Source organism: Teleopsis dalmanni, chromosome 1, assembly GCF_002237135.1.
Source record: "Teleopsis dalmanni isolate 2A chromosome 1, ASM223713v2, whole genome shotgun sequence".
In the NCBI taxonomy this organism is placed as follows: Eukaryota; Metazoa; Arthropoda; class Insecta; order Diptera; family Diopsidae; genus Teleopsis; species Teleopsis dalmanni.
In genome coordinates, this window is record NC_051846.1 from 158,732,987 (window position 1) to 158,747,847 (window position 14,861).

Below are 14,861 nucleotides of genomic sequence, written 5' to 3' on the forward strand. Positions count from 1 at the left end.
TTACTTTTAATTTTTAACCGCTTCAAATCATTTATGTATGTCAATAATTTAAAGTTCTGTTATTGAATGATTTTATTAATTTATATATATATATGTGTATATTAAATAGAAATGAAGAAATATGTAGAAGATCTCAGCAGGCAACCGAAATCACTATCCTATGGAAATCATACAAAGAATACAATCATGCAAGTACAACAATAAAAACGTTCTTATGTCTACAGCTAATCGAGGATGATAAGAATCACCGAATGTCCGCACTCTTTTTGAGACTGGAAAATTATTAAATACGATTTTGGCAATGAACATGTTGAACATAGATATTCTTGACATAAGCCAGAGATCGTGGTAACCAGATTGCGGTGAATTCATATCATGCAATTGTAACAAATTTAAGTTAAATGTAATGTACAATCAAAATATCGTATAGATCTATACGATCGTCTAGATCGTCTATATAATCTATAGATTCGAAATCGAATTAGCAAATAAAGAAGAAGATATATATATATATAATATATTTAGTATAAACTATGTAACCAAACATGAATCATATTTTTTTTCATGAATCATAAGGATTCAAAACTAAGAAAGATAGATTCTATACTGTCTTTTATTAAAAAAATCGGATTTGGAGAAACACTTTAATCCGACTAAGGGGCACAATAGATCTTTTATGTCACTGTGCACTACCACTTTTCATATAATAATATGAATGTAACCCAACAAAGGAATACGTTCTAATTTCATAGAAGATTATTTATATGTAGTACATACTTAACTGAATAAATAGGTAATATGTATTTCAAATTTTATGCTTGAGACTTCGAAATGAGTATGTCAATAAATTATATTTTCTCTAGAACTTTTTACTAGGTATTATTACCATTAATAATTCTCTAGAACTTAATTTATTATGTGAGATTGTCATAACTAACGTAATAGTTGCTCAGTTACATCTAAAACACATTTTAAAAATGTTCAATTATGATATGTAATGCTATCTTACATGAAACTAGTGAAAACCTTTAAGAAGTAATGGTATGATTTCCTACTTGGAAATATTAAAACAACACATAATATTAAAGCATAGCAAATGCTCTGATGCAAATATCGTTAAACAACATCGCAAAGCGTGCACTGGCAGCTGGTCTGTCAATCAATATCAACAAAACCAAGTCTATGCGTCTCAATTCAAACTGCTTAACGAAGTTTCAACTAGATGGCTCCTACATCGAAGATGTACAAAGTTTCTGCTATCTGGGAAGCTACATTTCGAACAACGGCGGCAGTCGGCAAGACATACAGTACAGGCTATCGAAAGCGAAGCAAGCGTTTGGAACCCTTAACAAAATCTGGCGTTCATCCAACATCACACAACGCACTAAGATACACCTGTACAATGCAAACGTAAAATCAACTTTACTATATGGTAGTGAGAGTTGGAACCTAACGGCAAGAGACGCACAACAGCTACAAGCCTTTGTCAATCGTTGTCTACGACGCATCCTTCATGTATTCTGGCCAGCAACCATAACCAACAATGAGCTCGAATTTAGAACGAATCAGCCTCTTATAACTGATGAAATAATGATGCGCAAATACAAATGGCTTGGCCACACGTTAAGAAAACCCGCTGATGATATCGCAAGAAATGTCTTAGATTTCAACCCTCAAGGCAGTAGAAGACCAGGGCGTCCGCGCAACACTTGGAAACGACAAACTGAAGCCGAATTAAGAAATGCTGGAAAGAGCTGGAGTGAAACAAAACGTCTTGCATTAGATAGAGTTCAATGGAAACTATTTGTTACGGCCCTCTGTTCCACCTAGGAATAAAAGGATTAAATAATAAATGCTCTAAAGACTATTCGGTCTTTTAATTACAAAGACATCATTTGATTGTCATTTGATAATAGCAGGATCGCTGCATTGTAACTTTGTTAGTAAGTTAGTAAAACTAGGTCACATTGATTTTCTGACATTGCAGGAGAAGTACTTATTGAACTGTAAAATAAATACATTGTAAATGTATTATTCTGTATGTATTAAATAAAATATAGTTAAAATATTGTCCTGCACAAGGTATTACACAGAATTGTCACAGTCAAAACTATTGACATTCAAAGTCTATGTTGACAAGGTCACATCGCATAAATAACTAAATATCTTTAAACACGTAAACCACTCAAAAGGCATTGTGACAACTGAAAAATGGTAACAACGACTAACGACATTTATTTGGTTTTAGAAAAATAAAAAGGAATAAAAAGATTTGTTACTTTTGAAATAGACATGCAATATCTAAAATTGCATTTTCTATAAATGCATTATTAAATAATACATTGTGACCGAAAAGTTTTCGGAAATTCTCATTTAAAATTCGCGCGCTGTATATTTTTCGATATTTTAAGTTTATGTAGTTTGGCAGCACTGTCCTTAATTACTATGCCAAAAATGAGCGCGATCTGTCAGACAGTTCGTTTACGGCAGCTGTTGAAACCAGTTCACCTCAGTAGTGCGTTGCGAAAAAAACAATGGAAAAAAATATTGAACAAAGAGTTTGCATCAAATTTTGTTTTTCGAACGAAATTTCGTGTGCAGAATCGTTGCGAATGCTACAAAAGGCTTATGGGGAATCAGTTTTATCGAAAACTCAAGTTTATGAGTGGTACAAAGCCTTTCAGGACTGTCGTACGACCGTCGAAGACATGCCGCGTTCTGGACGACCTTCGACCTCTACCACCGACGAAAACATTGAAAAGGCAAAGGAAATCGTGTTCAAAAATCCTCATGTGAGTGTTAGAGAGATAGCACGAGAGCTAGGCATCGGTCGTGAGATGGCTCGTTTGATTTTGGTGGACAATTTGTGTATGCGACGTGTCAACGCCCGGCTTGTTCCGATTCACCTCAATTTGTTCAACATTATCAACGATTTTAAGGCCAAACATTCAATAAATACCATCGAACAGCCACCGTATTCACCTGATCTTGCACCGTGTGACTTTTTCCTGTTTCCCAACCTCAAATTACCACTCAGAGGAACGCGTTTTGAATCCATAGAAGACGTAAAACAGAATTCGCAGAGGGAACTCAAAGCCATACCGGAAAGCGCCTATAAAAAATGTTTTGATGATTGGAAGAAACGTTGGCATTTGTGTATCGCTTCTAATGGAGCATATTTTGAAGGAGATAAAATAAATATTGATGAAGATTAAGAATTTTGCGTTTTATTTAAAATTTCCGGAAACTTTTCGGTATGTAGGTATATACATTTTATAGTAAATGGTAACTCTTGAAAATTATAATTATCAACTTTCCAGAACTAATAAAAGTGTAAGTGTTAATATAATATAATATAATATAATATTTTATAATAAAATTAAGTTATATCTATTTTATGAACTACTTTTTCATTGTCAATGTAGCGTATAAAGTTATGTCAACAAAACAGCTTATATTTTCATTTAGCACCAATTTTATACTTTTTATGCACTTTGGCATTGTATAAAAACCACTACATTTTCTCTAGTATTTTTATTTTCTAGTTGTTAGTTGTTAGATTGGCTTGCTTATTTGTTGACTTAGCAAAAAATGTATCTAAAAAGAAAAAATAGTTGAAAACTGACATTGTTTTGAGCAGTAGTGATTTTTACGAAAGAGACCCCAAACTACGTCATTGTTTTTTGTCGTTGCCGTAATTTTCAAACAATTATATTAAACTAAAATACAAGTCAGATATTTTTTTATTAGCACAGAAAAAAAAAAATAATAAACAAATGAAATTCAATTAAACAAATTTAATTGTTGTTAATGGAAAAGAAAAATAGCTGCAATTATATTGCACTGCAGCGTGCAGTAATTTGTTTTAATTCAAAAAAAAAAAAAATGCATTATATATACATAATATATATATATGTCTATTAAATAATGGGATTAGTCAGCAGATGTGCTGTAATTTTTAATAGCGCTATTATACTCACATATAATTTAAATGAATTCTAAAAACATTTAGTAACGTAATAAATCGAAATAATTATGCGAATATAATTTGCGTTAACAGGTATTCATATTTTATAAGTATACGAAAGATACTGAAGTATCTTTAGAAATATATATGGGCTATATATTCATCAATTTAAAATTTTGAACTAAAGTATTTTATGTTGCACCATAATTATAACTAAATATATCACTTTCTATTGAACCTAATAACACAAAGAACAACTTCAATTATCTTTAAACGTGAGTTTCTTCCAGATAACTACGATGAAATTACATAAAATTCATTTTTTCAATTTAATATATATGTATAAATATATATATATGTATATTTTTTTTTTATTGTTAATATAATACTGGAACTAGTTTACAAACATTTAAGCAATTTTTGTTTATTAAATATTAATTTGAATTTAAAGTATACTTCTTATAAGCTAATTACCAACAAGGTCGTTGGGTAGAATTCGTTTGAATCTTCGATCTGTTTGTATAGAACACCTAAGTCTGCAGGCATAAGAATTTGCGAACTTAGTAATGACGTCTGAGTTACTTATATACCTAGGCGCTTTAACAATACACCTCAATACCTTATTTAACCATATATAAGAAATGAAAATAAGCGCATAGGCATACAAAGTTAACATCAACGAAAAATCTACTCGATAATGAAAGTTCCTCAGTCTCTTTTAAGAGAAAGATTCTAAAGCGGAAGCTTCTCTCTAACAATAACGAGTTAATGATCAAAATTTGTGGATTTAAAGAGTTAATAAAAAAATATTCCAATTTAAGAGATACAAATTTAGTGTCTTCAGCAGACTTATGAGAAATAAATAGATCAACATTTTTACTATATACATTCTTTTCCGAATTTCTATCCTTCTTTGTTAAAGTGATGAAATTTTCAAAAATTAAAAAAAAATATTTGAAAAATTTCTTCCTTTTTTGAGGGGAAATGACTTTAAAGGAACAATGTTTATCTATTTATACCTAGCAAATTTCTTTAAAACACGACGTTCTTAATATCTTGAAACAAAAACTTTTTATTAATATTTGAAAATCTCAAAGTTTTGTTGTTGTAGTTTACTACTTTTCGAAACCTCTCTACCAAATAAACATAATTATATGAATATATGTGTACTATATACCAGGTGCTGGGTTCACAACCCGCCTCGTCAAAAATATTGTGACTCATCATCAACCAAACAAAAAACATAAAACAAGTCAAAAAAAACGGAAGCGTGATATAATTCTGGGAACATGGAACGTACGTACGCTGCTGAGAGCAGGAGCACTACAAGAAACAATTAAGCAAATGGAAAAATACAACGTTGACGTGCTAGCGGTCCAAGAAGTACGGTGGCAAGGATGTGGTGAAATTGAATGCAACGGTACAAAATTCCGTTTTAGTGGTATCGCTGAAAGGTCTGGTAGGTCTGGGACTGGATTTCTGCTTAACAAACGAGTGGAAAAATCGTTTTTGGGCTTCAGACCAATAAATGACAGAATATGTGTAATCTCCCTTAAAGGAATGTTTAGCAAATTTACGCTGATAAATGCCTATGCTCCAACAGAAGACGCAGATGATATCGCTAAAGAGACCTTTTATACAGACTTAGACGAGGCATTGAGCAAAATTCCATCACATAATACAAAAATATTACTTGGAGACTTCAATGCAAAAATTGGAAGAGAACAATACATTTCTAATGTAGCTGGCTTACACTCACTACACACCGTGTCATCAGACAATGGTAAACGGTTGTGTCAGCTCGCAACTGGCTCCGGTATGTACATTAGCAGCACGCATTTTCCACACAAAAACATACATAAGGGGACATGGCAGCTACCAGGCTCAACAACAGCCAACCAAATAGATCATGTTCTTATAGACCATATTAAGAAATCGTTTATCCTTGATGTTCGTAGCTGTAGAAGTGCGAATGTCGATAGCGACCATTTTCTGGTAAAAGCCACAGTAAGACAAAGTCTAAAGGGCGTGCGTAGAAATTACGGATCTAGAAGGAAAAAATGGGACGTTGACAAGTTACATGATAGCGAAACGGTCCAACAATATGAGCAGAGAGTAAACGAATCACTTAGACATATCACGAACTATACCAATATAAACGAGCATTGGAAAGTTTTTGCAAATTCAATCACAAAAGCAGCAGAAGAAACCGTTGGTGTGAAAAGAAATCGTAGACGCAACAATTGGTTTGATAACGACTGTGCAGTCGCAGTGGAAGCTAAGAATGTAGCCAGGGAGCAAATGTTAAATGACAACAGCATTACTAATCAAAGCAACTACAAAAACAAACGAAAAATAGCAAATATAATATGCAAAAGAAAAAAAAAAGAAGCCGTCAATAGAGAAATCCTAGACATCAATAGAGATTTTGCAGATCGAAATGCTAAAGGTTTCTTCCACAACATCAAGCATCAAACGAAGGGTTTTCAAGCGCGAATCAACATGTGTAAAGACAAAGATGGGGAACTACTAGTAGAAAAAGAGGGCATTATCAAAAGATGGCAGGAACATTTTCAAGAACTTTTCAACATTGGTTCGGAAAGTAATAACCTATCCTTAACAGACTTAGCTACAAGTACAGAACAAGAACCTGAACCCAGTCTTGAGGAATTTACAGAAGCCATAAAGCAAATGAAAAACGGAAAATCACCCGGTGAAGATAGTATATCAGCAGAGCTCATTAAACATTGCGGAGAAAGCGCAAAAATAGAGCTGTTTACATTAATCAAGCGTGTCTGGGCTGAAGAAAGGCTGCCGGAAGCGTGGCTCACTGGCGTAGTAGTACCACTGCACAAAAAAGGTGACAAACTAGATTGTAATAACTACCGAGGCATAACGTTGTTAAGCTCATGTTACAAAATTTTTACATGCATTTTAAACAAGCGACTAAAGAATGCAGCGGAGGAAATCTTAGGTGAATACCAAGGGGGCTTCAGACCGAATCGTTCAACGACCGATCAAATATTCCTGCTTAAACAGAACTTGGAAATGAGTTATGAGTTCAATGCAGTAGTGCATATCCTTTTCATCGACTTCAAACAAGCATTTGACAGCATCGATTGAAAAATGATACAGGAAGCTCTACAATCACTCGGGATCAATCAGAAGCTCATAAAACTAATAATGATTACACTGTGCAATACGACTGGAAAAGTGATAGTGCAAGACAGTCTAACAGATGCCTTTGAAATTAAAAGTGGAGTGAAGCAAGGTGACTCGCTTTCAACTACCATTTTCAACCTAGTCCTTCACGATGCTATTAAGTCACTGGTGGCAACAGGGAACATATTCAACAAAACATCACTGACCATTGCCTACGCAGATGACATAGCCATCTTAAGCAGATCACTTCACTATATGAAAGAAAAGTTCAGCGACTTACAACTCAGAGCTAAGATCGTTGGGCTAAACATTAATGAGAACAAAACAAAATATATGAGGGTTGGAAGAAACATGCACAGCCGAATTTTAGAGCCCTTTCAAGTTAGTGAGTTTACGTTTGAAGAAGTTGAAAGCGCCAAATACTTGGGTGTCCTTATTAATAAAAACAATGAAATCAGTGTTAGTATACAAGACAGAATTGTAGCAGCAAACAGAAGTTATTACGGACACGCGAAAATCTTCAAATCTAAAATCGTGACCAGAAGTGCCAAACTACACGCTTACAAGGCAATCGTCCGCCCGGTATTATGCTATGGGGCCGAAACGTGGACTCTAACGACAGCAGATGAAAACCAAATTAGAACATTTGAAAGAAAGGTGCTGAGAAAGATTTATGGTCCCATCCGCCTGAATCAAGAAGAATTTCGTCGGCGTACGAATGCTGAACTACTACAACTTTGTGATGGTGAAGATGTGGTGAAGTTCGCAAAGTCGCAACGCTTGAGATGGTTAGGACACGTCATGAGAATGCCGGACGATAGACCACAAAAGCGAATACTCCATTTCACGCCGTATAATGACCGCAGCAGAGGTAGACCACGTATAAGATGGCTCGACAACGTGACTGTAGACATCAGGAAAATGGGTATACAAAGCTGGAGATCTAAAACATCATGCAAAGCAGAATGGAGAATGCTGGTTGATGCAGCTAAAGCTCACCCCGAGCTGTAACGCTGATGATGATGATATACCAGGTGTACCGTTATGAAATGAGCGTTTTTTGGTGAAAATAAAACACTTATTATTAATAGGAAAGTAAAAAACATTTTATTTAAAGGTTTAGCTTAACATATATTATTACATATAAATTAACTATTTTTCAGTTAATTGATTAATTGTTAATTATTTGAGAGTTGCATATTTTTTCAAAAAATATTCATTATCAGAGTACACAAAATAAAAAGTGTGAAAATAACTACCGGCAAATTCATCATTTTTAATGTATCAGAATTTCGTCTTCACTAACCTATCCTAACATTCTGTATTGCAATGCTCGAGATCTAAAGATTTATGCCACAAAGTCTAAACGTAGACGAATATCCGTTAAAAAAGTAGCTGATAAATGCAATTCAAATGATTTCTAATCAATTCCAGCAATAAATTTTCTATAATCTTGTTTAATATCTTATCAGCTGTTTGCAAAATATATATATGTGTATATATATATATATATATAAAATACAATAAAAAGAAAGTACGTCAATTTTTAGTCATTGAATCATAATCTACTTTACTTTATGAAAGAAAATTTAAACAAAGGTAGCGAATGTTCCTTGTTCTTATTGAAGTTGTTACCGACCAAGAAACAACCGCAAGAATAAAGTATAATTCGCATGTCGAAACGCAGTAACTTGCGTTCTTGAAATAAATTTATCACTTTTATTGCGAATTTCTCAAAGTAACGCGAATTATGTAAAAATAAGTCTTAGCGGAGAGGAAGAAAGTATAGTATAAGTATAATTTAAATATATATTTTCTTTGTTAATTAATACGGTTGAGTTTTTTATGGTGTATATACACTGTAAGGCAAAAGATATATATACTTTATAACAATAACTCAATGTAGTAACTTTTTTATATGTAAATTTTTTTAACCACAATTTTTATAATTTAATATTATAGTTAAACAAACAAATATGTGTTTATTCAATGTTCGAGCATAACTAGTTACTTCGTTTGAACCTAAAAAAGTGATATCTAAAATAGTCCATCATTGCTGTCGCTAAGTTCTTTAACACTGTTAGACGGCATACAACGTTATTAATAATGTCATTAATAATACATAGATTAAAAATATCAAAAGCAAAAAGCACATATTGACTTTATTATTTTCTACAACTTCATAGGAAATTAAAACATAATGTTTACAAACTGTAATAAAGACTAATTATAAATGAAGAGCAAGTTGAAAGTAGTTTACGTAGCTAAGTAGATTTTACCGTGGATCCCAAGGGACCCACTTACGTCTATAATCCCATTGTTTTACCTTATAATTTAAACCTCAAAGATTAGAATCACTTAGAACCTTTAGCACAAAGCTTATTTAGGGGGAGATCTTGCAATTCGCCAAGATCGTCAAAAAAAGAAAGACCCTAAAGTGATAAGGCGGCGCTGTGTATGTGCTGGACAGAAACAAAGCAGATGGAAGGCACTTTCATCGTCCTTTCCACAACTGCGACAGGCATGATTAAAAGGGAAATTTATTCTCCTAGCACGATTACCTAAAATACAATGACCTTTATTAAAGTAGTTTAAAGACTCCTAAAATCTTCAGAAGCAATGGCTTACGGATAATACTTCCTGACCAAAAGTGTGTTTTCGGTTTATAATTTAAACTATATGCACTGTAGGTAATCTATATAATAATAGATGTGTATATTTGTATCTATATAACAAAAACTAACAAATTAACCTGAACGAGTTAGGAGAGTAAGTAAAACTCTAGTGCATACCTATCAGGTGGTTTCTCCGTTATTCCGATGATTGTTGACATTAAAATTTTGAAAGAAATTTTATTCTAATCATTGTAATCACTTCAAGTAGTCTACAGATACAAAAATGAAATAGAGTTTTACATGAAAAATGTTTAAAAGAGATATGGAAGTTTAGTAAAATTATCCTCAAAATGTTTGAACAAAATAAAATTGTAATTTTAAAGACTACAATTCTTTTGTAATTATATCTTTTAGTTTTTTTTCTTTAAATATATTTTTTTAAAATAAAATAATTTTTCTACTCATTTAAATAATATATACCGCAATACATTTTTATACCATTAAAAATTTTAAATTTCAAACAATAATCTAAATAAAAATTCTAATATTATCTTTTATTAGAAGGTTTATATAAGCCATTAGACTATGCTTTATAATTTCTTCAAATAACAAACTAATTGAAAAAATCAATGTTAGCATTATTTGTTATTAATTAAAAATTTAAATGATTAATCATTATTATGAATAGAAGAAATTTTTGTTCATAGAACTTCATTATAGAGTTTTTGTATGAACAATACATATTAATTAAATTATAATTAATTTAATACAATTTTTTTCACAAAACTTTATGTAATTTTGATTTTTCATTAAACTCTCAATGAGTTAAGTTAACAAATAAAAAAGGGAGTTTCCAAACATATTCTACTAGTTTACTGAAAGATATATTACAAAAAAAAATCGTTAGATAAGCGTGTCTGCTGACTATTTCAAAAGGTAAGAAATGACTTACGTCAACTATTACAATATTACCTACTGATTGCAAATATTGCATTAACAGATATGTACATATATAGACGCAATTTGTGTTGATATAACTTTTTATTGCATTAATAAGATATTTTAGTATTGGGAAATGTTAATTTATATTAAATAAAAATGCAGTACGCAACGGACAATATATAAACAATTTATAACTAGAAATATATATAAATATAAAATATATAATTTAAATTTTATTTAAATTTAGAAAAGAATTTAATTTAAAATTCATCACAAATCAAAATATCTCTAAAAAATTACGATCGAACTACCATACTTCATGCCAGCAACGTTAAACAATTGAACAAGAAGGATAGGTTGAAAATCGAAGATAATATAATAGTGCAGAAACTGGGATTGTTAGACCATGAATTCAAATTGCTATTGCAATGGGAAAAACTATTTTCATCGACACTTGATAACCACCAGCTAAAATTGCTTTAAACTTTTGTGAACCCTGTTAATGTTAACATTTTTAACAAATTTTTCTTCAAGATTTAATAAAATATAGTATGTAAGGTAATACTTTGGGGCACAATAGGTCTTTTTAAATAATAATAAGCTATTACTTTTTTATATTATAATTAAAGCAATTGATTGATAAATGTGTCTGTTCTAATTTGTAACAATTTCTTAGTTTTGTTTTCTTGTAGAATATAACTTTGGATAGTACCAAAAATAACAGTGATTCTTTTAAAGTTTTCATTAACTCCTGAATGCGTTCACTTTTTGATGGAACGTATTAACTATGCTGCTAACGGAAAAATTTTTCAATCTTAATTATTTTGAAGCGGTGGTAAAAAATAGTTTTGAATATATATTGCTGTGATTTAATATTAAATAATAGACTATCAATGCACCGCGACCTAAAAGATCTATTGTACGCCTAAATGCCCAACTGAAACAATTCTAGACTTTTTATAAATCGCTTAATTGCTGTGTGCTTAATGTTACCTATTTGACTTGCGATGATGTGGTTTCTACTATTATATATAAAAAATATTGATTATATTAACTTTTAAATGAAGATTGAAACCTGGGGTGAGAAAACTATTTAAGCAACAAAGAATTTCTTAATTACCATTTGCCATATCTTATAGCTTATTTATACAAAACAAGTTAATCTTTATTAACTGCAGATCTGCATTGAATTGTTAATGCAGTTCATGCGTTTATGGTTTTCAAACTGATTTAAGGAAATCAGTATCAAATCAGTATCAGTATTTTCGTTTTTCTTTTTAGTGGTCCTTAATGATTAAGTACCACTTAAATAATTTCTAGTGCACCCAGTTCATTAATCACATAACAACTATATATTATATTACATAGCATAATAATATCATCTTCTTAGTCTACTTGATATTTACTATGATTCATATTGGGATATTAGGATGTTGGGTCAAATTTAAGTAGAAAGCAACAAATTACCAAATAATGGTGAAAGGAAAACGCAATTATATACATATGATGATATACAGGGTAACCCAATTCTACAACAATTAAATTCAAAATAATACAGCATTCGAACTGACTACAATGAATTCATTTTCCTTCTAATGATAGCTGATTTTGTTGTTTATAATGGAGTGAAAAATCACAGGTGTAAATTTTTGAAGGCATTGCGCCACGTCTCATACAAACATTAATTCCAAAACTTAAAACTTACATCGAACGAAATCTGCGACACAATAGAAGACAAATGATAACTCAGCTGATATAGAAAACAACCCTACAACGAATACTCAAAAACAATCTAAAGTAGGTTACAAGCTCCAAAAAGAATAAACTATACTCGATAAAGCAAAAGAACTTTTGCGATTGCACGACCACGACTTATTTCCATATATAGTTTTCTCCAATGTGAACAACTCTGCAATTGATTCGTATACCTAATTATAGTGTTCATATAAACGAAAAATTATTCTTAAAGTTAGTCTTAATAAGTCAACTAACACTATTTCTGTGGATTTGGGTTAACTCGGCGGACAATAGTAGTTCTAGTGGGCAATTAAATATTTCGATTAGGAAGAGACATAGAATATTTCAACTAGATTCCGAACCGTCATTAAAGACTGAGAGACGTTGTTTCATACTTTATTTCCATAGCAAAGTGACTCAAACAAGAACCCATTAATTTTTGGATGTGTTCAAGAAAGAAATTTTTGGTAAATGGAAAAAATATCTTCATACCAAAGAATTGATAAAAGTAGCAGAATGATGATGAAGAAAGTACATTTTCGTAAATGAAAAAAAGTATCTACAGGTTATAATTCATTCAGCGTCAGTAGTTCGTGTTGCATAGGTTAGGTAGTTTTGTCTACAATTTTTTTACTCATACATAGAAATGTTTCGAATATATTTAGGAGAAAAAGGTAATAGTTAATAAGTATTTCAAAAATTAAAAAAAATTTTGCCGGTGTAATCTGTAGGTAAATATAAACGCGGTCATATCCAAATTCGGTTAAATGAAATTCTATTTTAAATATAAAAAACTATATTGAAAAGTTGTAATTTAACTGAATCAACCTGTATAAATTTTTGTATTAAAAAATAAAAAAAAATTGAACTTCCCATGGGATGAAACTGCACCTGTTTGACCTTGCCAATTTTAATATTAAATTGAATAATTAAAAACTCATATATATTGCACTCACAATTATGAAATTTGTATTTGAAGTACTTCACTAAAAAGGGTGTTAACAAATGTTCTTTGCAAAAATAATAAATACTACATTTATATTAAGGACTGTTTTGTCAGATAACAAAGGTAAAAGCTGAAACGCCTCCTTTGACGTCTTCAACCACTCTTAAAATAAGTGATATAATAAAGTTCTTATGTTTGTATATATTAAATGAAATAAAAGAAAATATAGATATAATGTTCATTTAACTTAAAAATCCCAATTAATTGTACATAAACATTATGTATTTATTTAATAATATCAATAAACTTTCAAGTGAAATATTAAAAATTAAATATACATAAAATTGGGATTTCCCTTTTAAGACTACCATTGACATCTACCATTTCTATTGATATTAACTAATTTTATTATGTATATAAACAATTTCCTACAAGTTACTCTTGGTTCAGAATATATAACGTCTATTATTCAATAAGGATTGACAAGGTTAATATTATTGGTACGCATAATATAAGGTAGAACATTAGAAAATATCAGAATATTATATTAAAAAATTTTTAATTGAAATATTTAATATTTCTTTTATAATTTTTTTTAAATAAAATTTTCTTTTCATGCTTCAAATATATAACGTCTATTATTCCCTGAGGGATTGACAAAGTTAATATTATTGACATGCCTAACATGAAATTAGATAATATCATTGTTAACTAGAATTATAGCTCATCTTTTCGTATTAACAATCGACCTTAAATGATCGAAAGGCAATTAGTCTTCTAAATAAAAGTGGAAATGCCAATCATTGTGAACTTCCTAACATTAGATGTTGGTAGGATGGCAAACAATGTGACCGTAAGTTCTTTATCCTAAACAAAGACGACAATAAGTCATCTGAAATAATCCCAACTTATTCAGATGATTATGCAGTAAGTATTATATCCTAAACAGAGACGACATTATATGACTTTAGTTAATGCCATCTTGTTTAGATGACAATGCAGTTTGAGATGGCCAATCAGTATTAGTTAATCTGTCGACAAACTCAAGCTCTGTGCTAATGTAGAGGATAATCGCAAAGAATGTGACCGTAAATATTATACACTAAAAAAGACTTAATATTATGATACCTTAGATAATTCCATTTTGTTTAGATGGCAATGCAGGTTAAGATGATCTATCAGTTAACCTGTCGACAACTGCATCTCTGTGCTACTATAGAAAACAATCGCAAAGAATGTGACTGTAAATTTTATATGCTATATAGAGACGACATTATGTGACGTTAGATAATATCATCTTGTTTTGATGACAATGCAGCTTGAGATGGCCAATCAGGCAACCTGTCAGCAATTGCAAAAATCTGCTAAGTCTTAATAATAAACAGAGACGACAATATGGCATTTTAGATAATCCCATCTTGTTAACATAGCAATATAGGTTAAGATGACCCTTAATTTAACCTGTTAGCAATCATAGCTGTATGGTACTATA

The 14,861-nt window shown here is 31.0% G+C and overlaps 1 protein-coding gene across 1 annotated transcript; it reads left to right on the forward strand.

The window, feature by feature from the left end:
• The first annotated feature begins 1,222 nt into the window (after positions 1–1,222).
• LOC119666559 lies at positions 1,223–7,090 on the forward strand. The gene is made up of 3 exons (XM_038075840.1): positions 1,223–1,397; positions 5,148–6,270; positions 6,346–7,090. Exons 1-3 carry the CDS (start codon positions 1,223–1,225, stop codon positions 7,088–7,090), a joined length of 2,043 nt encoding a protein of 680 aa, XP_037931768.1.
• The last annotated feature ends 7,771 nt before the right edge of the window (positions 7,091–14,861 follow it).

Excerpts from the sequence above, each read along its gene's own strand:
- LOC119666559 (XM_038075840.1), top strand. The coding sequence starts at position 1,223 with ATGGCTCCTACATCGAAGATGTACAAAGTTTCTGCTATCTGGGAAGCT. Across the intron at positions 1,398-5,147 it reads CAACGCACTAAGATACACCT|GTGCTGGGTTCACAACCCGC; the intron begins GTACAATGCAAA and ends ACTATATACCAG. Across the intron at positions 6,271-6,345 it reads AATGTAGCCAGGGAGCAAAT|AAAAAAAAAAGAAGCCGTCA; the intron begins GTTAAATGACAA and ends AATATGCAAAAG.